Below are 26,672 nucleotides of genomic sequence, written 5' to 3'. Positions count from 1 at the left end.
TTAAATGTTTACATTTTATTTGGCAAATAGGGAAGGAAAAGGTAGAATTGAAAATAGTTTAAATGCGGTGTAAAACACAAAACAAACAAACAAAAAAAAAACAAACCACACAGTTACCTGAACTCTGTACAGTAAAATCACACAAACAAGTACTATCAAGACGATCTAAATTCCTTAGTGCTTTATCCAGGTGTTAAGCTGCCAAGTGCTAAGCCAAATTTAAATGAACAAACCATCATGTCCAAAGAGTTCACATTACACAGCCTAGAAACTCCTTGGAAATGTACTACGAACTGTTCAGAGAAATATCACTGTTTTAGGACAAGCAAGCCAAAAACAATTTTGGACAATTAAGAAAAAAGCCTTTATTAATCCAAACGTTTGCCTGTACATAGGCTTGATGTATTTTAGAATCCATGCAGAAAGAAAACCTGATATATAAACATGGGAATTTGAGAAATGCCCTGCTCAGGAAAAAGGCAACCATCAACAAAACTGCTTAATTATGTGCAGTGGTAACAGTGAACATAAGTGACTTCAACCTTTGCTAATTTTTAGATTTTAATAATTTAACAAGCGATTCATTGCAGTAAGCAGCAGTCACTTCTGTCCAAGTTTTACAGCATTCCTCTTGAGTTCTGAGCAAATCTCAAGTGACCTCTCAAACAAAAATGCACAGCAAATTGTAGGGTGGAATTATTTTAGAATTAGTATACTGTGCACACCTCTGGCACATGCCCAATATGAAGAGGAAAAGGAAACAATATGAAAAAGGACTTTAAAAGTGTACCCAAGGTATGAGCCGGGAAAAGATTTATACCTGTCCACAATCTATGATTTTTATAACTTTACTTGGTTTACCACTTTTAGAACCTAGCTCACCCATCTGCTTCACAACATCCATGCCTTCTCTGACAAAACCAAAAGCAACATGCTTGAAGTCTAAGTGCTCTGCTTTTTTGAGGGTGATGAAAAACTGGGAGTTGTTTGTGTCTCTGCCGCGATTGGCCATGGACAGTAGGCCTGGTCCAGTGTGCCTTACATCAAAGTTCTCGTCCTCAAACTTGCCCCCATAGATGGACTTTCCACCAGTGCCGTCCTGGTTGGTAATGTCTCCACCCTAAGACACGAAGACAAGAACATCCATCACAAACAAAAAGGTTTTACCCTTGGTTTAGTGTGTCGGTATCATAAGATATGATGTGTACCTGGTGTGGATGTTAATGTATACAAACAGCAAACTCAGTCTCAGTAGTATTTACAAAATACAATTATTTTGAATATGTATTTCTTGCTATATAAACTGTGAAGTCACATGTGCTAAGGTTACTTAGTACATTTCCAGGAATGTAATGCTGAAAAAAATAGGAGGGAAAAGAAAATTAAACTTACCTGACACATGAAGTCAGGGATTATTCTGTGAAAAACTGATTCACTGTAACCAAAGCCTTTCTCTCCAGTGCATAAAGCTCTGAAGTTTTCTGCAGTTTTAGGAACAATGTGAGAGAAAAGTTCAATAGTGATCTTGCCAAGAACATCACCATCAGCAGCAACAGTGAAAAAGACCAAGGGGTTGTTTGGTCTAGAAAGTTCTGTAATTCTGGAAGACTGTGAGACATCTGCTTGACTCATGCGAACTTGACATTCTATGAAGGCTTTCTTGAAGGACTCAGCAAGTTCTGGGCTTTTGAATTTGGCAGCAAGCTGTTCCACCTTTGCATCCCCTTCTGTTTGGCAGAAAAAAAAAAATCAAAATAGAATTTAAAGCCCAAATTTAAAAGGTATATTGACAGTAAATCATGAAGGATAATGCTTCATTGTTGAAAGAAACAAACAAGACTTCTAGAAATCCATTTGTTTTAGTGTATAAATCCTCACCAGTGGGTCGCTGGCTAAATGCAGGTACTGCAAGTGATATGGGCTATGCAACCAAATATTATGGTGTTAATTATGTTACAACTACTTGCTATACTTTCTTACCTAAAATGGGTTATAGAAGTTCGAAGTGGTTAGGTACATGTAGATGTGAGTATCAAAACAAAACTGAAATCTCATTCCTCTTTTGATCTCAAACTCAGTTCTGCATATAACAAATAAAACTGTCTTTTTTGGACTACATGTCAGCAACATTACAGACCGGCTCCATTTAGTGACTTAAATTTCAGACACCAAACTACTTTAGTCAAATCTCCTTTGGTTAACCATGCAAACGGGTGGACCCTGCTATGTGTCTAAATATGAATGTAAAGTATACTGCATTATCTACCAACATTGTTGAAATATGCAAAATGTTTCTATATTATGAATACAAATACATGTTTCATGTTACTTTTTTTTTTTTTTAATGGTCTACCTGCATAATCGTTAGCTGTCCAAACAAGTGCATTGGCAGAGGTGTTCATCGGTTTCAGTTCCATGGCCACTGCAATTGTGTGGTTGGCACACACCTTCAAGACCTGCTCACGCCTCATAAGCACACGGTAGCACTTTTTAACTGGATGGAAGAGGATCTTCAAGTCACCAACACCACGCTCTTTCCACTGGTTCAAATCACGGTCCCATCTGTAAAGCTTTGTCCTCTCTTTAAAAAAAATTTCTTCATCTTCTTCACCAGACTTCACTTCAACCTGGGGAGAGTGTAAATACAGTGACTTCCAGAGCAATGACGCTAATGGCATCAATGGTGTAATAAGAATGAATTCCGCTTTGCGAACGCCCAGGTGCCGCCTTAGGACGCACTCAATCCAATTATTACATATTTTATCACATGAGCAACTCACTGTTTGGTTATGGGATGTAACCTCTGGAAAGAGGCCTACTCCTCTGGATAGGCTACAAGGGTGTTTGTACTATGAAAGACATTGTAAAGTGGTGCAGGTGCACTGCAAAACCATGCTAATTTGGTCTACATATCCGAATATAAGGATATAACTTGTTCACCTTATATTAAAGTCATGCTGGTCACAATGTATTGGCAATATGTTAAAACGGGTCTACACAGCAGTTTTAGTTCACGGGTTATGTAATACTGTAAACTAACATTTATATAATCAATTGTATAACTTGTTTTTCATAAGGGTGCTGTTATTAATCACTGGAATTAAGAGTCAAAGGAAGACTGTGCCTGGTGGCTTAGTTCTTAGTTTTGTTAAAGATATAAAAGACAGGTTTCCCCCTTTTCTGAAGAGTCAGCTGAATGGAACTGCAGATCCAGCTCGGTGGTTTACGGAGACGTCTGTCACCTACCAGGACCGACAGGTTCTCCCGATCCAGTGAGTGGTGAGTAACGGCAAGTCATTGTGAAACTGAAAGCGTTCTGCCAAGTATGCTTTCGGTTTGTTTGTTTGTGTTGATTATGAAATAAAGGGACGTTTTTATACGGAACCTCTGGTGTGGAGTTATTTGACGATCCTCCCTTTGATTCTAAATTTCACAAAACAAATGGTAACCAAATACCTTTGGTAGGAAAACAATAGGTTCAAAATGGATGTCTGCATTGTTGGAAGCCTCATCATCACTTCCCTCCTCATCACTGTTGTCGTTTTGGGGTGCTTTAGCACTGCCGAAGACTGCAGCCCCAGCATTTGCCCAAGAAAAGTTTGAATCTACAGGAGGGAGGAGAAAAAAAAAAAAAAAACCTGCATTGCTCATAACAATGGTCAGTGCATGCCAAGAACTAACAAAGCACATTTACTTTAAGCAGTTGCTTTAAATAAGCATGTCTATGAAAACCACATAACTAATAAATGCCAACCTTGTTTTCCAAAAGCAAATTCACTTGAATTCTTTGCCAGGTCTGCAAACGAAAATCCACTTACAGAGCTAAAAGTAAAACCAGGGGTGGTATCTGTGTGTTGGGGGTGGGGGCAAAGATTAGCCATTAATTGCTATTCAGCACCACCAATAGAAAACAATTACAGTTGATCACTATCATGTTGACAATTATGCACAGTATGACTGGTCAATATGTAACATTTTTACATAAATCAAACATTATATGCTTTTACCTTTGGTGATATTTGAGACATTTAGTGTTTCAGCTACATGGATCTTTGTAGAGAGGTCAATGGGGCAGCCATTATCTGCTGTGGCAGTATTGTCTGGGGAAGCCTTGGTGGTTTCTTTGCTGATCTTTATGCTGTTTATTTGACCCTGAAACACAAACATTGCTTACTGAGCTTTCTTTGCTGATCTTTATGCTGTTTATTTGACCCTGAAACACAAACATTGCTTACTGAGCTTTCTGGTTGTTTACTGCCAGGTGGCCTGACAGTTACATAACAGTTATTATAATTAGGTGTAATTGAGTGTAACTAAGCACTTCAAAATAAGAATATTCATTTAAAATCAATTTATTTATTTATATATATATATATATATATATATATATATATATATATATATATATATATATATATATATATATATATATATACATACATACATACATACATACACACACATATACACATACACACACACATACATACATACATACATACATACACACACCTCAAAAAAATAAAGGGAACACTTGAACACAATAGAACTCCAAATAAATCAAACTGTCCAAGAAGCAACGCTGATTGACAATCAATTTCACATGCTGTTGTGCAAATGAAATAGACAACAGCTGGAAATTATTGGCAATTAGCAAGACACTCAAAGGAGTGGTTCTGCAGGTGGGGACCACAGACCACTTCTCAGTACCTATGCTTTCTGGCTGATGTTTTGATTACTTTTGAATGCTGCTTGTGCTTTCACACTTGTGGTAGCATGAGACGGACTCTACAAACCACACATGACTCAGGTAGTGCAGCTCATCCAGGATGGCACATCAATGCGAGCTGTGGCAAGAAAGTTAGCTGTGTGTCAGGACACCAGGAGATGTGGAGGAGGCTGTAGGAGGGCAACAACCCAGCAGCAGAACGGCTACCTCCGCCTTTGTGCGAGGACGAACAGGAGGAGCACTGCCAGAGCCCTACAAAATAACCTCCAGCAGGCCACAAATGTGCATGTGTCTGCGCAAATGGTTAGAAACCAACTCCACAAGGATGGTATGAGGGCCCGACGTCCACAATGGGGTTGTACTCGCAGCCCAACACCTTGCAGGACGCTTCGCATTTGGCAGAGAACACAGGGATTGGCAAATTCGCTACTGGCGCCCTGTGCTCTTTACAGATGAAAGCAGGTTCACACTGAGCACATGTCACAGACGTGACAGAGTCTGGAGACGCCGTGGAGAGCGATCTGCTGCCTGCAACATCCTTCAGCATGACCGGTTTGGCAGTGGGTCAGTAATGGTGTGGGGTGGCATTTCTTTGGAGGGCCGCAAAGCCCTCCATGTGCTCGCCAGAGGTAACCTGACTGCCATTAGGTACAGAGATGAGATCCTCAGACCCCTTGTGAGATCATATGCTGGTGCGGTTGGCCCTGGGTTCCTCCTAATGCAGGACAATAATAGACCTCATGTGGCTGAAGTGTGTCAGCAGTTCCTGGCCGGCCCGTTCCCCGGACCTGAATCAGATTGAGCACATCTGGGACAACATGTCTCGCTCCATCCACCAACGTCACGTTGCGCCACAGACTGTCCAGGAGTTGGCGAATGCTTTACTGGGAGGTCTGGAAGGAGATCCTCATCAGGAGCATGCCCAGGCGTTGTAGGGAGGTCATATAGGCACGTGGAGGCACGTGGAGGCACGTGGAGGCACCCCACACACACACACACACACTTTGACTTGTTTTAAGGACATTACATCATAGTTGGATCTGCTTGTAGTGCGGTTTTCCACTTTACTTTTGTGTGTGACTCCAAATCCAGGCCTCCATTGATTAATACATTTGATTTCCTTTGATTTGTGTGTGATTTTGTTGTGTGTGTGTGTATATATATATATATATATATATATATATATATATATATATATATATATATATATATATATATATATATATAGTATTGTTAAAAGAAGAATAAAATGCCACCATCAAATTAATCTGGGATTCAATAATTTCTCAGCAGTACCAGAAAATTATTACCATGGATTACTGAATCAATGCAGTGTGGCATAGAGGCAAAAGAGCCCGTGTGTGTGTGTGTGTGTGTGTCCATTCACCTGAGCTTGTTGTACCTTCCGAAGCTCTGTTCCAAAGTCCTCTGGCCTGTCAGGCTCAGTATCTGTATCACTACCTGCACCACAGAAGAAGGTGGGAGGGAGCTGAAGGCTCTTGGCTTTTCTCTCCTCTTCCACTGTTGGTTTCTTCTCCCAGACAAGTACACAGTCAGGGTCCTTTGCATATCCACTAGCCTGAGCTGTGCAACAGTTATTTTTTTTTTTTTAATTGAATTGAAAATAAATACATAAAATAAGATTACACTAAGCATTCATGAACAATTAGGGTTAGGGATGAAATTGGGATGATGCAGCTGGCGTTTTCATACGGCAATTTAATAAACCAACAAAAAAAGCTACAGTACACTTATGTTGCATGGATTCACACTGAAATAATTCAACTTACCGTGGAAATGTGTAGGCAAATCGCAATACAACTTTCCGTCCAGATTCCTTACTGCAGTTTCATAGTCTTCATCTGCATGAAGCACAATTAATTGTTTGATGAATTTGCATTGTAGGAAGTACAAATGTATTATATACACACAAACCATGACTCATGGTGGTAGTTATTAGAAAGCCAATAACCGTCACCAAGTGTGTTTTGCTAGTGACATTATCCCGATGTGGATGTTTAACATAACGTTGACAAAATGCAAAAGGGAATGTTAATTTGTCCTCAGAAGAAAGCAGCAGCAGCATTGCAAACTTACAGATAGGGTATCAGCAGTCAAAGTAATGTATTTTGAGAAAAATCAATTTACTAGAAAACTAGATTCTAAATTTCCATAATTGTCAGGCTTTCCAAAATATGTGGTAAGCCTGTAAGGATACAAGTGTTGGCAACCCAAATGTCATTACACATTGGGAAATATGCATTTTCTGTACTCAAGTACATGACTACATGAAGCAAATAGAAGTAGTAAGAACATAGCAATGGAAATTGTTAGCAAAATCTTACCATCAGTTCCATCACTCACATATCCTGGCTCACTTTTGTAAAGAAAGAATGCAGGGGGCAGCATTAACTTTCGGGCTAGTTCAGCTTGCTCTTTAGTTGGCTGTCGTTCAAACACAATTTCAATGTCGGAGTCACTCTGGTCTTCAACATCTCTTATATCTGGCTCACTCTGAGAAGGAACTGGGCAGGAGAAACAAATTAAACCTTGGGATTGATATAAACAAAGGCTACATAAGTAAATATTTAGGTTAGAATCATTCATTATTAGACAAGAATGTTCAAACCATTAATTTAAAAGTATCACTTTCCTTGACAATTACCATACTGAAGACATGTTTTTTATTCCTATGTGCAGTCAGTTACAGTGGGGCAAAAAAGTATTGTCAGCCACTGATTGTGCAAGTTCTCATTCTTAGAAAGATGAGAAAGGTCTGTAATTTATCATAGGTACACTTCAACTATATGAGACAAAAATGAGAAAAATAAATTCCAGGAAATCACCTTTTTTTTTTTTTTTTTTTTTTAAAGAATTTGTATTTGTAAATTATGGTGGAAAATAAGTCTTTGGTCAAGAACAAAAGTTCAACTCAATACTTTAACATAACCTTTGTTGGCAATAACAGGACAAACATTTCCTGTAAGTCTTCACCAGGTTTGGACACACTGTAGCTGGTATTTTGGCCAATTCCTCCATGCAAATCTCCTCTAGAGCAGTGATGTTTTGGGGCTGTCGCTGAGCAACACAGACGTTCAACTCCCTCCACAAATTTTCTATGGGTTCATGGGTTTCTATGGCTAGGCCACTCCAGGACCACGAAATGCTTTTTGCAGAGCCACTCTGTCGTTGCCCGAGCGGTGTGTTTGGGATCAACGTCATGCTGGAAGACCCAGCCACGTTCAATGCTTCAATGCTCTCACTGATTGAAGGAGGTTTTGGCTTAAAAATCTCACGATACATGGCCCTGTTCATTCATCCGCCCCAAAGCATAAGGTTCCCACCCTCATGCTTCACAGTAGGTATTGTGTTCTTGGAACTCAGCATTCTTCTTTTTTCTCCAAACATGACAAGTTGAGTTTTTACCAAAAAGTTCTATTTTGGTTTCATCTGACCACATGATAGTCTCCTAATATCTATATAATCCTCTTCTGGATCATCCATATGCTCTCTGGCAAACTTCAGACGGGCCTGGACATGCACTGGCTTAAGCAGGGGGACACGCCTGGCAGTGCAGGATTTGAGTCCCTCTCGCCATAGTGTTTTACTGATGATAGCTTTTGTTACTTTGGTCCCAGCTCTCTGCAGTTCATTCATCAGGTCCCTCCGTGTAGTTCTGGGATTTTTGTTCACCGTTCTCAATCATTTTGACCCCACAGGATGAGATCTTGCGTGGGGCCACAGATTGAGGGAGATTATCAATGGTCTTGTAGGTCTTCCATTTTCTTACAATTGCTCCCACAGTTGATTTATTCACACCAACCTGCTTGCCTATTGTAGATTCACTCTTCCCAGCATGGTGCAGGTCTACAATTTTTTTTTCCTGGTGTCCTTCGACAGCTCTTTGGTCTTGGCCATGGTTAAGTTTGGAGTCTGACTTTGAGGCTGTGGACAGGTGTCTTTTATACAGAAAACGAGGTCATACATGTGCCATTAATACAGGTAACAAGTGGAGGACAAGAGAGCTTCTTAAAAAAAGTTACAGGTCTGTGTAAAAAATCTTGCTTGTTTGTGGATGATCAAATACTTGTTTTCCACCATAACTTACAAATAGATTCTTTAAAAATTTCTTGTTTCTCATTTTGACTCTCATAGTTGAAGTGTACCTATGATAAATTACAGACCTTATCTTTCTAAGTAGGAGAACTTTGTAAAAAAGACAAACTAATAAATTAATGTTAACATTAACGCGAAGAAAAAGTATGACTCACAACTAAATTAAAAAGATACACTACATGTCCACATATTTGCAGACACTTCTTTTAATTAATGAATTCAGCTACTTTTTCACCTATTGCTGACACTAGGTCAGCTCGTCTTGTCCCTGTAGAAAAGTGTTGCCAATAGAATGACTCCCTGGAGCAGATAAACATGAATCCCTTAGCACCATGCCTAATGCCTGGGCAGAATAACCTTAATACCCTTTATTTTAAATAAAACAAGAATGAGCAAGTATTAATACTTTTGTCTGTATAGGGCACCTGTGTTGTAGGCTAATCTCAGCATGTTTGTAGTTATACTAACTACTAAGTATTTAACAGTTCACTTGTGCATCTCCATTGTTAGCATAAATTCAGTTTTCTGCAAGTACACGCATCATTTTGATTTTAGGATTCAAAATGTTTTGGAATCTCTGCATTTTCACTTACCATTTATATTGCACTAAAGGGCTAATCTAATATCTTGTAATGTCAAGCAAGTGTTACCATTTTTACATCTGCTGACGTGTTAAAACATACCACCTCTGATATTTCAACCAGACAAATATGCATGCAAAAATTGCTCATGCAACTAATCAGTTATTTGCCAAGTAGTCTTAAAACCCCCAAACAAGAAATGTTAAAGCTTAAATAAAAAAGCCAACTCTTAACTAGAATAAGGTAAACAGTGGGTCAAATACCAGTGCAGCAAGGCCCTTTCAAACTTATAAAAATGGTATATACAATTATTTAGTCCTTTGTACGACAGCAGGCATGTGATTGAAGTGGGCTGGAAGTTTACAAGTATTTCAATTATCTACAAAACAGGTTTAGATTGTCAATAATGAACCACACAATTTTAACAGACTGAAAAGAGGGTTTGCTAAGTGTATAGCAGTATTTTTATTTACAATAGTTAAATCATGTGGGGCCCGTTATAATAAGTCATTCTGCATGTAAAAGCAGTCACTGAGCTTTAAAATCAAAAGTTTATCAGCTTTAAGAATTACTACATAAAACACTGACCAGTTTAGGAGCAGATTACTTTATCTACAATCAATATCCAACAATTATAAATTGCTAATCTGTTAAAATAAATGTAATTCTTAGCTAGTCACAGTTTTAGACTTAAAAAGCATGCAGTTTTTTTTTTTTTTTTTTTGCACTAATAGATTGGTTCCTTGCACTATAAATATATGCCAGCATCTGGTGACAGCACAGGTTCCTACATGTCACAAATCAGACATGCAGTGACAAAATACCTTGAGTGTCAAATTGGGTGGCAGATGTGCATGTCCAAAAAGCCATAGGGTTATCTTTAAAAAGCCTAAAATCCAATCCTAAAAAACAATGGTTGGTTGGTGAGAAGTGCTACATGTGGACAGCTTACACCAAATTAATTTGCTTTACTAATGGGGGTACCTTGAGATATCTAATCAAATGGCCTCTTGCTTTTGCTACTAATACAATCAACACTCTAAATACAGTAAACAAGATTATGTTGTACACTGGCAAGGTCAGTGCAGTACAGCTGGTCGCTTCATGTGACTAGATTTTAGCCACATTTACACTTGGAAGTCACATGAGTCTCAGGTTAGTCAGATCAAAACCTACATTTGTGTGAGACGGAATATGCAAATTACAGCAATTACTGGTGTTTCAGTAGTACTATGAGTTTTGCTTGTGGAGTCGTGAACAGACGGATGCATTCACAGTGCTAGAACACGTGGCTTAAGTGCAAATTTTGGAGCAATCGAATGCGCTTTAAAAGCGTTTCCACGTGCATTACGCATAATGTGGCTTTGCGTTGACCAGATATAATCCTGAGAGACAGATGAAGTGACCAGGTGTACCTGGTTACCAAATGAAACTTGAAAATGAAAAGGGGGGGGATGGGGGGGGCACGTGTTCATAACAATAAAACAATAGTGATCTCATACAGTATGTTATCCAAAATATATGCATGGTCAAACCTAAGAGAAATTGTTTCCAGCGCCATACATTTCCCAACAGCAAAAATCCAAAATCAGTCTACAGCAAGCTATTTTAGGCTAATACACTAGGCAATGTCGATCGCAAATCATAAGCAAGGCAACAAACATTTCTATTGTAAGAAACCCTCTAGTCTGTCCTTTACCTCCGCTGCGTGTTAGAAAGACCCCATTCTGGGTGTCTATTTGTAAACAAACATTTTTCTATCATGTTTGGCATTTATAGAGAATAATTAAATTCAATAAAAAAAAAATCAATGCAAACCTAGTAAATTGGTCTTACCTCTTTCTGGCACTTTGAATGGACAAATTACTGATGTTGGACTGCTTCCATAGGTTTGAGAGTCAGAAGTGATGCTTGATGCCTTAGTCCCAGGCATTGCTGCAGGTTCCAGAGACATGTCTTTAGAGGACACTGGGCTTCCAAATATTTTCTGTACAGAATCCGAGCCAAAAACAAATTTTGGAGGGGACACCACCGTTTTAGACATGCTTTGTGGGCTGTGGGTTTCCGCATTTTTTCCACTAGGAGTATTACTACTACTTTCATAAGAGTGTTCAGTCCGTTCTCTGGTGGTCTCCTCAAGTACTGCAATGGCAGTTTTACCACAAATGGCCTCTTCTGAGGCCATAGCCTCTCTAGGAGACACAGATGGAAGGAAAACTCCCTTTTCCTGAGCATCTTTGGCTTTCTCAAATAAATCTTTGAAGGCATTTGCAGTTTCCTGTAATTTGAAGCGCACAGCTAACTGCTCAACTTTTCCTTCTCCTTCAGCAAAATCATAAGCACTCCAGATCCAAGACTTCTCAGTTCCTTTCATTGTATCAAGCTTCATCTCTGATGTTATCCAGTGGTTTGCACACAGTTTGAGGACCTGGTCCCGTCTCATCACAAGCCTTGTGCGTTTAGTATCATAATCTTGTAGAATTTTGAGGTCTCCGATCCCTCTCTCCTTCCACTGGCTAAGGTCTTTATCATAGCGATATAACTTTGCTCTGTGACTGAAAACTACCTGTTCATTTTCTTCTCCAGTTGAAATCTCAATAAGATCAGGCAAAGGCACAACTGGCTCAAAGTACTGGCCATCCCTCTCCTCTTCTTGAGTCATTTCTTGTTCATCATCTGTGCCAACAGACGTCCTGCTCTGGTTTAGCTTAGCTGGGGATTTTGAAGGACTAAGCACAGGCTGGAAACTGAAACTAAACCCAGCAGATGATTCTCCAAAACGGAACAAATGTTTTTGCAATGGGCTGCTTGCCATTGGAGAGGCATAAATGGAGTTGTCTGCACTTTCATCATGAACGTCTTTTTGTAAATCATAATTGTCCCATTCTAAGGTAGACCCAGCGCTCTCAGAGAGTGGCTTGATCATGACTTCAGAAGTGTTGTTCGTAACTGTAGAACAGTTTTCTTCTGCCTTGGCTTTATTCCCATCATAAGTCAAGAATGACTTTAGGTCCATAAGACCAGATTTCATTTCTTCAGCTTTCTGTATTAGATGTGCTGTTCTGCTGGAATTTGTAAGCTTGTGAGGGGTCTGCAAAGGAATGTCCAACAGGAATCGCTGACACTCCTCAAACTTCTGTTTGAACTCTTCTGCAAGTTCTGGGGTTTTAAATTTGGCAGCCAATTGTTCCAACTTGGCATCTCCATCTGAAAAATCATTAGCTAGCCACATCCAAGCTCGGTCTGATCCAGAAAGGGGCTTTAAGTTCATTGTGGTAGTGATCCAGTGATTAGCGCACACCTTCAAAACCTGCTCTCTTCTCATAAGAACTCTAAGTCGACCATTTGTACTATTTTTAAGAAGTTTAAGGTTCCCAACCCCCCGTTCTTTCCACTGCTGAGTTTCAGGATCAAATCTGAAGAGCTTAACACGGTTTGTGTAGAGACAATTCTCATTCTCTTCCCCTGTGACAAGTTCAACTTTCTCCGGCATTTTAACCACTGGTTCAAACTGAATATCATCATTCTCTTCAGTTTTATACATATCTTCCTCATCTTGATCAAAAATATCTGCCCTCTGGCCATGCGAAAACGAAGTAAAAAGCTGCGCACCAGCGCCTTCAAAGCCTCTGAAACTGGGATCATTTTTGCCAAACTGAAAGTCACCTTGTGAGGACTTTGCCAATTCTGCAAAACTAAAAGAATTAAACTTGCCTGCTAGAAGTGGATTGTCATCATTACTAGCTGCGTCCAGTGACTGAACAGAAGAGGATGGGCTTGCCTCATTTTCTCTTTCTTTGTGCTGTTCAGCAATATTTTTTAGAAAACTAGCAGCAGATGAACTCTGTACTTGATCAACTGACGACTTTGATTCTGGTTCCGTGAGACCAAACTTAAATCCACCGGAAGGTACTGGCATTGAAAAAGAGAAATTTGAAGTGCTCGATGTTTCAACCTGAGCTGCAGAAGGCTCAAATTTAAAAGCTGTTGGTGTGATTTCTTTCTTACTCTGACCAAACTGAAAAGTACTGCTTGCATTAAAGCTCGTTTTAAATACCGTTGGGGCAGGTTGGGTATGTTTATCACTCAAGCAAGGTGGTGTTGGGACAGTCAAAGAGCCCTTTGCATTTGCACTAGGTTGCTGGCATGATACACAGTGACTAGCTGTACCCTCATTTCTTACTAGACAACTGTCACAATCCCATTGTCCTTCCTTTTTACCAAACATGGCCAAACTACTTAGGGGTGCTTGATTTTTTTCACTGCTACATGGGGTCTGGCAAGAAATGCACTTTGTGGCTGAGGCTTCATTCCGAACTAAGCAGGCATCACAATCCCATTGACCCTCTTTTTTGGCAAAGCGATCAAGACCAAATGAAAAATTTGATGGAACACTTGAACTGCTTACCACTTGCACAGAGGAAGTTGGACTCTGCTCGGACAGAGAATTCTCTGAGTGACCAAGCTTTTTTTCATTCTGACTGGATGGTGAAGGTTTTTGTGTCCCAAATTTAAAAGAAAATGGTATCTGAGCCCCAAATCGCTTTAAAACTGTATCAGAGCTGGCATCCTTAGCAGTAGTTCCAAATGTAAAGGCTGCTGTAGAGAAAGTATCAGCAGGGGCATTTCCAAATCCCTCTGCTAGTTTATCTTCAGATTTTGTTGGGTCGCCAAGATTAGGACTATTACAAGCCACACATGTCTTTGATGACTGACTGTTCCTTACACAGCAGACATTGCAGTCCCATTCACCTTCCTTTTTGGCAAACTGACTTTTCAGATCCATTTTTTTGCCTGATACCTGCAAAGATGACTTGGAGTCATTTTCCTTCAGCTGATCTTTCATTTCCAGACATTCCTGCATGGCTCTCTGCGCTTCCACAAATTTTAGTTTGAATAAAGCAGCCTCATCTGCGGTTTTGAAGCGAATAGCCAGTTGTTCAGTCTTAGGCAGTTCATCAGCATAGTCCATAGCATACCACACCCAGGATTTATCAGATCCTGCATTTGGTTTTAAAACCATGTCTGCAGTGATATAATGATTTGCACAAATTTTCAGAACTTGCTCCCTCCTCATTAACACTCGAAATTTACCTGAGGTTTTGTGTTTCAGAATTTTGATGCTTCCAATTCCTCGCTCTTTCCATTCTTTTGTTTCAGCCTCAAAACGAAACAATTTTGCTCTATTACAGAACATCTCCTCTTCCTCCTCCTCGCCCGTTTTTACATCAACCTTGTCAGGTAGAGGCACAATGGGCTCAAAATGAGGACCATCCTCATCCTCTTCAACATGGGTGCTGCCATCACTTTCCATACATTTCTCATCATTTTCCTCAATGTTTTCTGTTCCAGACTCTGGTTTGGTCACATCTGCGAAGTTTAATGTTTGGTCAGGTTTTCCAAAGACAATGTTCTTGCCCTGGGAACAATCAGCAAATGAAAATCCTGAAGTGGTTTTACTACCAAATGTAAAGATCCCACTTTGGCTGGGTGGCTGGTCATGTGCCTGAAGCTTGTGAGCTGAATGTCCTTCAGCTCTGGGTGGGATGTCTGAAGTCAGAAGCCCCAAAAGGCTTTCATTGTTATTTTTCACATGTGTCGATGAAAATGTAAAGTCTCCATCATTTGATTTGAAATTTGAGTTGAACTTAAAAGCAGTTGGTGCTGGAGTTGTCTGTGCAGCCCCAGTAACAAAAGAGGGAACTTTAGAAGTTTCAACAGGAATCTGTGAGCTGAAGCTCACCTTTAAGTCTGACGATTTGCCATCACAGCTCTTATAAGACTGGGCAGGCATGACTGGGGGTTTTGTGAAGTATCCAGGTTCTGGCAAAGCTGGATTGGTAGAAGATTGAGAAACATTATGACTGCAGTATTCATCACCGTAAGGAGAGAGTAAGGTTGTGGCAGGTGACTCAAACCTAAGCGGGGTACCAAAGACCTGATCTTGTGGATATATGCATGCAGTTGGAAGAGGAGGGGTATGTGTTGGTTGCTGGTAGGCATACATATGTTGCTGTGGGAGACGATTCACTGCATAGACAGGTGCCTGTAAAAGAAAAATACTGTACTAAACCATCTTTCTTTTATAATTATTTTTTATCACACTTGGAACATTACTATAATTATAGAGATTTAGTTTGAAGCCATATGAATGCATTACATTCATACCTTTGTTGGGGTCACACTAGCCGCAGGGCGAAGAAGATACTGAGAGTTATATGCAGGAGACTGATTGTAGTAAACTGAAGGACCTGTGGTGGCAACTGAAAAACCAAGCAAAAGAAGAAAGTGTGTTCTTTCAATTCCAGTTAATCAACTTCACCATTGTCTAAACTTTAACAAGTCTGGTTTCAGTCAGCCAGACTGTGTGACAAGCAGAATGTTAAAGCTAATGCTAATTAGAGCTCTCTCCTGAGCAGTTTAATGTTTGCAACTTTTTCAGACTGACAGTTTAACATGAATGGCCAAGTGAACACTGAGAACAATGTTAAATCAATAACAGCGGTTTAAGGCAGGCAGTCAATGTATTGCTCATGTGCGTACAGTTCTTTAAAGAGTTTTTAAAACATACGCAAAACTATTTTGTAGAAGACAGACTTGCATCTAGGTGAGTGCGTATACTAAAAAACTTATTAGAAGTATTTAGAACTGACCAAGCCTTATCAGGCTTTTAGACTGACCAGTTAGCGGCACTCCATGGAATGTCTGTGATGCTGAAAACGGTTCCTGGAGGGTTTCTCCTGAGTAATTTCCAGTATACACTCTACTATATGGGGGTTCTGTTGCCTCTGATGTATTGTGCCTCAAGTCATGAACCTCATTCTGCAAAACAAGAATTCAAAGACATTAATTCAACTAAAACCAAGCCTAACAAAGTCTTAGTTTTTGACATTGTGGTAAAGTGTTCTTTTCACATTTCAAATATTTTACATTGCTGATTAAAAGCGGACCTTTAAAGCCTCAACTTGGTCACAGAGCATCTTCAAGAGTGACTTCTGATCCTCCACCCAATGAGGGGGTGTCTTGGGAGAAAACTGGAAAAAAGAAAACAAAACCATAAAGTATTACCTGAGTACATAAAAAACACTCTTACAGAAAAACAAAACTGTCATACCACTGGTCTTTTGGAAGGAGAGAGTACACTTGGCTTGGCAGGGGATGACATGGAAAATTTGTGAGAACTAGCCACAGCTGGATCTGAGAGCGATCTTGGGCTGGAGGTCATTGGAAGTCCATCAACTCTGTCTAAAGCCTCTCCACTCTCTCCAAGCTGATTATTGACCTCATTTAGTAAATCCACAATCTCCTCCATTGACACAGGCAGCTAAAACACAACACAAAAAAAAAACTTTAACTTGATTTGATCCTTGCTTAGCAACAAAAAAACTAGAAAAGGCATTTCAGCAACAGACCTTTTCCAGATCATCTGTACTGGCATGGTAGATCTTTGATAAGTATTTTTTGAACTGCCGAAGAAAGTTCATACACAGGTCTTGAGTTTCTTCAACACCATTTCCTGCCTCCTCAGAAAGTCTCTGATAAATCTTCAATTCATTCAAATCAAACAAAATGACAAATCAAATCAATGAGCAGACAGTAAATACAACTGACTAGGAGCATAGAACACTGGCAATTAAAAAAAAAAAAAAAAACATTTAGGGGAAAAAAAAAACTAAGCAAGAAATTCCAAGCATCAAATAATTAACTCAATTACCCGAGCAAGATGCCAGTTGGAGGAGATGCAGTCAAGTTTCTCAAGCTTCAAGATGGCCTGGTCAGTTTTGCCCTCAATGTCAAGTAGAGTGGCAAAAGCAATCATGGCCTCCTCTTCATACCCTTTGACTTCAGAAACCTAAAATAAACAGAAGGGTACAAACATTAGATTATCTAGTCAATTGGAATCAAGGTCAACACCTGATCTCAAATTCATTTGTTCGCATGTCACCATACCTGTATATCCTTACTGTTAAAATGCATGAACATTGGATCAAGGGGTTCAGCAATGCTGCGCCTCTTCTCAATTTTCTCCAACAAGGGAAGCACAACATTCCAGTAGTGGCAACTACGGCCAACATACTCTTTCTGGTCATAGTAAGAGTTCACGCCATCACCCTTTAATAAATCAATTGACAAATTATGCATTTAATATACAAATCCTAATATTTGAGGAATTTTCCAAACCACCCAAGGCTGGGTGACAATATGATGTGAAAACGTGTTTAATCCATAAATAAATGTACTGCTGCTGTAAATGATACTACAACGAGGACGTGGCAACAGTGATTTTAGAGCAGCCAAGAACAAAACAGGAAAGTTCATTATTATTACACTTTATTTAACAAAAGACAGAGAACCCAAGCCATTTTAGGATTAACTTCACCAACCGGTGGCATTTTATCATGGTAGGGTGCTTGTGTTTTCCATGTGAACAGGTACAGGTTAAAATGTCTGTTAGTGAAAAAAACTCAAGGATGTTACAACATTAGTGTTTGTAATGCAGGCTAACCACTTTTTGTTTATCTGTTTAACTCCACCACTCACCATATGTATTTAAAGTCTTTTAATCTTTATTATGTCTTAATGATAAAACTCTTTCACAATTTGAATGTTCAGTATTTATTACAAACAAAATTCTATTTGGGAACTACCCAGTGTCCGGTAAAAAAAAAAAATTACATTATAAATGGTGGGCAAATGTTTATGGAAGATTACAGTTACGTCATGTTGATGACGACGACAACCACCTGACAAACATTAATATTGCAACCGGGAAACAGTAGCACTTTTGTAGAATGACTCATACAGTAATAAATTACCGCTATGCTGAGGTGTCTGGACCAGTGAATGAGCAGTGCAGGCTGAAGGCCATGTTTCTCTCTTGCTCGCAGTGTGTTCAGGCCATGCTGGACAATCATTCGCAGTTTAGCAGACATATTGGGTCTGGAAAAGATAAATTAAAACAGACGTACTATAAAATGCAAAAGTTTCCAAAGTTAACCAAAAAAAAAAAAAAATAATAATAATCTTCATTTTGAAAATTGCTTTTCTTTTAATATATAAAATGGACTCACCCTGCTTTTTTATGAATGAGGCTGTAGACGGCATCCCACCACTCTCTCTGTCTGTCCGAGGACAAAAGCTTAATAAGTTGCAAGGGCAAGCATCTTGGCTCATGCAATTGGGAGTTAGCAGAAATTTTCGCAGTCTCTTGTAGTTGTGTGTAACTTGTGAACACCACACCACATAAAAAGACCTGAAATAAATAAATCATGTGTCAAGTGTTGAACACATACCGGCACATGGTGAGTGAACATCTGCTGTGTGACTTAACGAATACCCATACATTATAACAGTTTAAACAGTTTGACGGCATAGGTAATTTAAAATGATTCAACCCTCATTTGCTGGCAGGTCAAGGTCGAGGAGGGACCACTGCCTTGCACAAACAAGCAAAATGTTGAATTTGAAAAAAAAGCACCTGTTATACAGTGGGTGATTAGGTATTGAACACATTACCTATTTTCTAAGTAAACATATTTCTAAAGGTGCTACTAGCATGTTTCTTACCAGATGTCAGTAACAACCCTTCCAATCCACACACGCAAAGAAATCAAACCATAGATGTCCATAAATTATGTATTTTATCATGAGAAGTGACAGGGAAAACATATTGAACACATGGAGAGGTGCACTGGTGGTAAAACTAGTGAGTGAGTTCTTAAGACCTTTGTAACATTATCATTGCAAAACACTGATTGCACTGGTTACATTTAGGCTAGACAAGCCTAAATGATGAAATTCTGGAATAATATGGTCTGGTCAGATAAGATCAAAATTAAACTCTTTGGATGCCATAGTACACACCATGTTTGGAGGTCAAAAGGCACTGGATATCACAAACATACAAACATTGAAGTTTGAAGGTGGGAACATCATTGTGCTAGGCTGTTTTTCAGCATTCATATAATTGAAGGATGAATAGACAAATGTACTAAGACATTCTTGATGAAAATCTGCTGCCATCTACCAGGACGATCTTGAAGGCCTTTGTATAAAGTATTAAATACATTTCAGTAAGAATGTTCAATTGGATGGGTTGTTAGACATACAGTGAAGAATTGTATCAATACAAACTTTAGAAATACATTTAGAAAACACTTAGAAAATTGGTGACATTCAATACCTATTCAACACAAATACCTATATAGCTACTATAACCACTAGTCTGATTTCTTTATTGCAAACAGCTAAAAGTTTGTAAATTTGCTAATAAACCTAGTTTTCAACTGCACATTTGGCAAAAAGAGAATTTTGTGTATTAGCATGTTCTTTTTGCACCATGCTACCATGTTGAAGAAATACCAAAAACCATGGGAAATCTGAGAATCAGTGCCACTAAACCCAATTTATTTTTGAACCTATGACTTATCTTGGTGTTCGAACATTTAATTCCAAGTGTATATGAAGTTTCACAAACCCATAATTTCTACATGTCATGTTAAACAAAACTTTACCTCAATGTCAAGCAGACAAATTGACTCTGGGGTGTTGGTGTCTAGTTTAAAGGTCTCCAGAGTGAGGCGAGGAAAGAGCTGCTTAAGCCAGTCTTTCAGGGCTGGCTTCTCAGCCATCATTGACCACTGCAAGCCCAGCCAAGTTAAGTATTGCAAATCTCCATAGTGCAAGACAGAACCTGAGAACACAAGCAAAATTGTTCAATTACATGCAAGAGGGGGGGGGGCGCTCTACTGTTCTACACACTACTACTTCTCAGTTTACTTATACACAGAATCAGGATACATCACAGTTTTTATTGCACCAATAATTAAAGCCTCCCCTAATGGAAAAAAAAAAAACCCCACCAAGAATCATTTTTGGATCATTTCTATTGGTCAAAAAAAAAAAAGTGACAGCAACGATAACCAAAATTATGAAGCAGCTTTGATGCCAATTAAGAAAAGAATGCCAAAACATGCTTGTTTTTAACTTACCACTGTCCCACTTGGCAAGTTCGTGTAAATCTGGTGCCTGTGCAGAGATTCCACTGATGGCATCGCTTCCAATGAATGAAAAACTAGCAGAGCTTTGTGACCCAAACAGCATCTCCATCAGACTTTCCTGCCCACTCCTGTTCCCAAATACCTCCACCACCTCCTTTACTAAGTGTGCCATCTCCTGGTTCAGATTCAGCAACATATGGCCTGCTTGGCTTTGACGATAACAAGCTAATGACTCTAGAGGTTTCTGTGAGGCCTGGTCACCTTTCTCAGGCTTTATCTTTGGTCTGGGAACCTGGGAGAAAGAACCATTTAAAACAACCATTAAACAGTTACTATAAAATAATGAATGTTCCGGATATGTGGGCATTTCTATTCAAGTCTGGATAAAACATTTAACTTGCGACACTCCACAAATTAAGAGCCAGTGCAACCTAATAGGTCCTGTGGCACAGAAAACTATTTCGCCCTTTTTCTAAAAAGAATATGATGCCATGGGCATCTAAAGCGCAGGTTAATAAACTTCTTGCATTTGTGATTACACAAAAAGGCATTTATTTGCATCAGCCTTCTTGGTCAGTAGCAGTTTATTTTTGCAATTTCACAGAGAGGTTAGGCTGAATTTAGGGTTGAAAACGCAAATCAGATTTTACATACACAATATTAGGGAGCCCAGCAAACCTACTCATTCATGCAATACTCAATTGGTTCAACACAAAATCATGCAGGAAAGCCCAGTCATGTTGAACCTTTAGACAGATTATATTTCAGATCTGAGATTTACCCTTAAAAATCATTACTAAATAGCAAAAACACCCCACACAAAAAAAAAAAATCTGGCTTTCGGCTGCTCCAGCCAGGCTTGCCATTTGAATTGCTCAATCTCCTTTTTTGTGTGGAGTGTTTTTGCTTTTGCTTTTTAAGGTACAACCATAAAAAAAATAAATTACAATTAAAAAGTTAATTCTTGCTGTGGTTTGTCTAGCGGAAGTCGGAACTGATGCCCATGCATTCTGAATGAAAAAATTAAAACATGGATTAAGAATTACCTGATATGCTAGAAGGTAACAAAAAGCTGCTAAATGAATAACAGCTCTCCACTGATGTTCTTTTTCGCAGGCCATCTTCAGCAGGAGGGTCCCAGAATAAAGATATAGATGGCCCCTCATTTCTTTGAAAACCTCTGATAATTCATCCGGCACATTTGTGGCAGTGGATTTTAAGCAATGCATAGCATGGTCAAAACTAGAATCACAAAAATAACAGGCATACATATACACTACAGGTTAATGTTACCATTTGAGCTGGGGGTCAGATACAGCAGTTCTTATCTACAAAGGGCTATAGGTATAAAATGTTGCAAAAGTTGCATTTCATATCACACACAAATATATATATATATATATATCAAACAGCTTACATCTGAAGTGCAGCCACACTTTCCTGGCAACCCTTTTCTGAAAGTGTGAGCCTCAGAAGATTACAATGAGCCAGCAAAAGCTGCGTTTGAAATTTGCGACACACTTTCTCATTAGAAGATACACTTGGGTGAGACAGGTATTCCTGTAAAAGATGTATTTTAATGGTTAGTTTCACCCACAGACACCAGTTCACAATTTTATTATTTTATTCATTATTTTGAAAACTACAAAAGCATTTAAATTAAGATGGCAACAACAGTGTTAGTAAGGTCAGAATACTGGATGACCACCACTCCACCTCATCCCAAACGTATTGCACCCTTCTAGCCCATGCCTGGCTTTAGGCATGGTGCAAATAGGTTAATAATTATCTGCCCCAGAGAGCCCTAATCTATTGGCAATACATTTATACAAGGACTGGACATGCTCCAAGTATGCATTTGAACATTTGTCAGCAAATTACTTCCATTAGCTGAATGCATTTATTAGAAAGGCTGTCCAAACATTTGGACACAGTTTTCTTCAGGGTCATCAATAGCTACACTTGGCTTCTGTCCAGGATTGCTCATATACTGACACAAATGGCCTCCTTGGGCTAATAAGTGTATGTACACCAGAAACCGCTGTTTTGCTTTTATTTTTAATAAAAAGAGGTTTTGTTTTTGTTAAAATTAAGATTATCTATATAGTTTCTCATACTTGCATGTTTCAATTTTGTGAGAATTGTTTCTGCCTTAAATTTAATTATAGTTAGTGGGGATTTATTTTTTACCCCACTGCATAGCAGGCTATTGACATTTAAAAACAATTTGCTTATTACTTCTTAAATTATCTTTACATTGTAAAAACTCTTAGTTTTTTTTATTGAGATATTTAAACTAACCATCACTTTGTTGAATATTTAAACAGACATTCAAATCTAAGCGAGCTTAAAGGGAGCACCCCAGGATTAGCGTGAGCAGCAGCTCATACAAAATGTTTTTACATACAACAAATGATCTAGCTCCAATATAAATATTGATTATGTCTACTAAATTACACTCTTATTGGGGTTCTGCTGATCTCTTTAGATCACTGTATACTTTATGCTTTATTAAATGGTCAATAAGTAGATTTCTGCTTTTTTAAACAAGAAAATTAAGGTATTGAGTTAAAATTCAAGCCCCCTGACACCTCTAAGCTTAGTAGTATCTTAGTACCATCTATGCTTAGGTAGTACCCTCTGGATCAGAGCAAAAATGCTTTAAAATGTAAATCTATGTATACTGTGCCCATGGATAATCACATTGTTTATGGTATCAAGAAAAGATAAGAGATTTTAGCTCAAAGACAAAAGTGTGCATAATGAGTATGAGACTCAAGGGAGACAACCTTTGCTCTCCATTGACACACCAGAGTGATGTCACTTCAAACACGTGGCCAAGCTCTGTGGCGCCAGACACATAGCGATGGACCAATCGTCGTCTGTGTTTGCTAGTTCTGCTGTTTTCTGATTCTCATTGTGCTGGGCTGAATAATAAACTCTCATTGTGCATCAGGTTAGCAGAGTTAAGTCTTTACTTTGCTTCCAACACGCTATGAGGGTTAACTTTTGCAGGTAATCCAAATTCTGTGCTGCTACTCCAGTAACATATAAGCCAGGATTTTTACAGTACAACACATTACAAAGCACCAAGCAAAAAAGCAATTTCACAAACCTGGATAGTGCGGACAACGGTGGTGTACCAGTATAGGCTGTGTCTCAACAATCCAGCTTTTTCCACAGACAGACAATGCCTGGCTGCATCCTCTAGGCGTCCATCAGAGTAGTAGAGCTGCACCAGTTTGCTGTTTACATGGGCATCGGAAGGACGCAGTTGTAGTTCTGACTGCAGTAGATCATACAGTTGGTTCCATCCTTGCTGTCCCTTTGCACTGAGCAATTTCTCCTACAAAAGTTCAGTGGAACAGGTTGTATGTACAGATCATTCTTAAGGAGTATTTTTAACAATGGTCTTAATGACATTACAGTAGAACAGTGATATTTATACAGTTTTAAATGTAAATGTATTGAAGTCAAACCTACAACTATGACAGAAACATGAAACCTGGTCATTAAGCACCCTTTCCTACCAACCTGAACAAGATGAGTGTGATAGGTATAAAGGGGTTTCTATAGAGAACTGTTATTTCCTTCCTTTCATGATTTTGGCTTATTAGTTCAAACACTACCGCTTAAGCACAAAGGTAAACAGGTCAATTTGAGCACCTTTTTGTGTATTGTTGCTGTAGTGGCAAACCTGGCTTTCAGGAGGAGTATGAGTATAGGTCAATAGAAGTTTAAAGCCTGAAAATGTTAAATTTAATTCCTTCACAAACTAAACATCAACATAAAAAATTTAATAAACAACTAAATTAAGAACGTTGTGCATTAAGGCAAGAGGCCATATAACACTGGAATAAATAACATTTAACAAACTAAAACTAAACTTAATACCTATAAATAACAAGGGAAACTCCCCAAACTTACCAAAATCAGAACCACCTACTTAAATTACTGGCCTGGCCAGTTATCAGTCAGCCCCTAACATTTCTTTAGTGATCTTTTTTTTTAGGCCAAAGCATTCCTTTTATGATTAAAAAGGAGGGTATTTGCAATAATTAGGGACACGCAATACCCCCACGAATGAGACTATACTTGGCAATAGCAATAGTACTCTTAAAATTATCATCACATATTGAAGTGATAAATATTAGTTTTTCAATTTTAAATGGCAAAAGTACCAAAACCTATAAATGCCAGTGTTTGGAATGTCCCTTCTTTGCATTTCCCTGTAACAGAAGCTGACAGTCGTAATTGATTTAGATAAGCTGACTGCAATCTGAGCAATCTGTATTTAACTCTTCAAAACAATATTAAACTGTGCACGCAAGTTAAATACACCTTGGAGCTACTACAGTAGCGTACTGACCAAAGCAAGCTTTAAATAAAATAAAATAAAATAATAATAACTAAAAAAAAAAAAAAAAAAAAAAAAAAAAAAAAAAAAAGAAGTCACCAACCCTGAGGTCAAAGACCGCAGGGTGACCAGGAAAGAGCTTGGCAGCCTTCTCCACCCAGAATTCTGCCCTGCTGTCCAGTTCTGGTTTACTGCACAGAAGCTCAGCCACTTTTAGGACCAAATCTCGCTGAGCTGGATTCAGATCCACAGAACGCTATTACAGGTGAAACAATGAATGGAAGGAATTCATTAACCTGACAAAATACATTTTTTAATGTCACTACATTTTAATTGGACAAATCATAAAATCATCATTACAAACCATACAATGTTCTAAGCATAAGGTGACAGTTGCACAGAAAAGCCATACATGTTTTATTTAGCACACACACACACACACATTTACTTGTTACATACCTTGTAACATCCCACAGCTTTTTCAATTTCACCTTCTCTTTCATACAGCTGACCAAGAAATCTGTGCGCTTTGGGATCCCTAACTTGTACTGTTAAATAGGCAGATACATGTCTGCGGAGCAAAGTGAGAATACAATTAAGGTTACATTTCACACGAAGAGTTTTAAAAATAGTTTTAAAACAAACTTTAAAATAACACTACCTTTTAGCAAGTTCAAACTCCTTGGCTTCAAAGTACAATTTAGCAAATAAAAATCCTTTCACTGGTTTCTGGAAAAAAAATAAAGAAAGTGTGAATACACAAGCATAATAAAACCAGGCACGTATGTGAAACTCATTAAATTGTTGCTCATTTTTATAAATTGCCAAATTTTGCCCTGGCTGGTGTGGAGTTGATGGATGGCTGCATTGGGAGATATATATATATATATATATAAACAAATTCCCAACATTAGCTCGATACTGGTTTGCCGCGTTTTTCACAAGGAAAAAGCTAACGCTAACGTTTGTAGCTAGCTAGCTATACTGGTCAGCTAACACAGCGGAACAGTGTGGTATAGTGAAGTGCATACGAATTACCTCAGTGTCCCTCTAAATACGCCCACAGCAAACATCTTACGTAACAAATGTCTTTGCCCAGCAGCTGTTGATCACTAAGGTAGCTATCACTACCTAATACCAATCTAACCGACTGTTTTTACACCGGTTACAGCCCTTACCTTACTTAATGCTAACGCCAGAACGGTAGCAACACCATGTCCAAAAGTAACCAGACGATCTAATTCATCAGCTTTAATGTGCACTCACGACTGATCAATACCTCTGGAATACGTCTGAATGCCGTTTGATATCCAGAACGAATCACCCCAGCATCCGTACTGGACATCACTTGTTAGCTAGCTAGCTAGCTAGCTATTCTAACTATACTAGCGCTGATGCTTTCGTGTCTGAACTGAAATCCAAGTCCTAACAGCAACGTAACACAACCTAGCTAGCTAAATTGGTCCAAAGTCTTAAGATAACTAACAGTGCACAAAAGAGGGAACACGCCTAATTGATGCTGTTAAATTCGGTAAAAACGTTGGACGGCTAGCTAGCTAGCTAGCTAGAAACTTTGGGATATAGTGTTGCAATGGTGCTAGCTAGCACAAGCGAAGTTAGCCAACATAGCTGATGCTAACGCTTCACCAACCACGCACTCTCCGACCGGTAGCCATACCTCTGTTTGAGAAGGAGAGAGGCTCTGCACTGAAGAAATGTAGCGTTCGACGTCGGCTTTACTTCGCCTCATGACTGCGGAAAAGCTGCCTCTGTCTCTAGAATGGCTGACAATGTCAATTCAGTATTAAATCCACAAATGCTTGAGCATGCTAGAGCTTGAACATTCGTCGTAAACGCGCTCTTCTCTAAGCCTGAAAAAGTATGGCCTG

The 26,672-nt window shown here is 38.9% G+C and overlaps 1 protein-coding gene across 4 annotated transcripts; it reads right to left on the bottom strand.

Annotated features, from left to right (window-relative positions):
* ranbp2 (RAN binding protein 2) lies at positions 1-26,672 on the bottom strand. Of its 4 annotated transcripts, none has more exons than XM_072686449.1 (29): positions 26,462-26,672; positions 25,445-25,512; positions 25,243-25,354; positions 24,887-25,039; positions 23,542-23,772; positions 21,844-21,986; positions 21,473-21,668; positions 20,418-20,718; positions 19,941-20,119; positions 18,498-18,679; positions 18,243-18,366; positions 17,377-17,538; positions 17,141-17,278; positions 16,839-16,970; positions 16,541-16,750; positions 16,377-16,460; positions 16,107-16,248; positions 15,595-15,689; positions 11,263-15,472; positions 10,251-10,328; positions 7,075-7,254; positions 6,520-6,591; positions 6,117-6,313; positions 4,008-4,152; positions 3,755-3,847; positions 3,457-3,605; positions 2,354-2,627; positions 1,393-1,727; positions 1-1,120 (listed from the first exon to the last, which is right to left on the bottom strand). In XM_072686449.1, exons 1-29 carry the CDS (start codon positions 26,531-26,533, stop codon positions 815-817), a joined length of 8,763 nt encoding a protein of 2,920 aa, XP_072542550.1. In that variant the 5' UTR covers positions 26,534-26,672; the 3' UTR covers positions 1-814. The 4 variants fall into 4 exon arrangements, with proteins under 4 accessions (XP_072542550.1, XP_072542548.1, XP_072542547.1 ...); XM_072686447.1 differs by lacking the exon at positions 10,251-10,328 and having other exon boundaries at positions 11,263-14,337; positions 14,521-15,472; XM_072686446.1 differs by lacking the exon at positions 10,251-10,328.

This window comes from Salminus brasiliensis, chromosome 8 (assembly GCF_030463535.1).
Source record: "Salminus brasiliensis chromosome 8, fSalBra1.hap2, whole genome shotgun sequence".
Lineage (NCBI taxonomy): Eukaryota > Metazoa > Chordata > Actinopteri > Characiformes > Bryconidae > Salminus > Salminus brasiliensis.
This window is presented reverse-complemented; position numbering and strand designations above follow the sequence as displayed.

Coding starts and splice junctions, on each gene's coding strand:
- ranbp2 (XM_072686449.1), bottom strand. CDS start 26,533: ATGAGGCGAAGTAAAGCCGACGTCGAACGCTACATTTCTTCAGTGCAG. Junction 20,120..20,417: donor ACTTGCCAAGTGGGACAGTG/GTAAGTTAAAAA, acceptor TTGTGTTCTCAG/GTTCTGTCTTGCACTATGGA. Junction 15,690..16,106: donor CCATGGAGTGCCGCTAACTG/GTCAGTCTAAAA, acceptor TTGGTTTTTCAG/TTGCCACCACAGGTCCTTCA.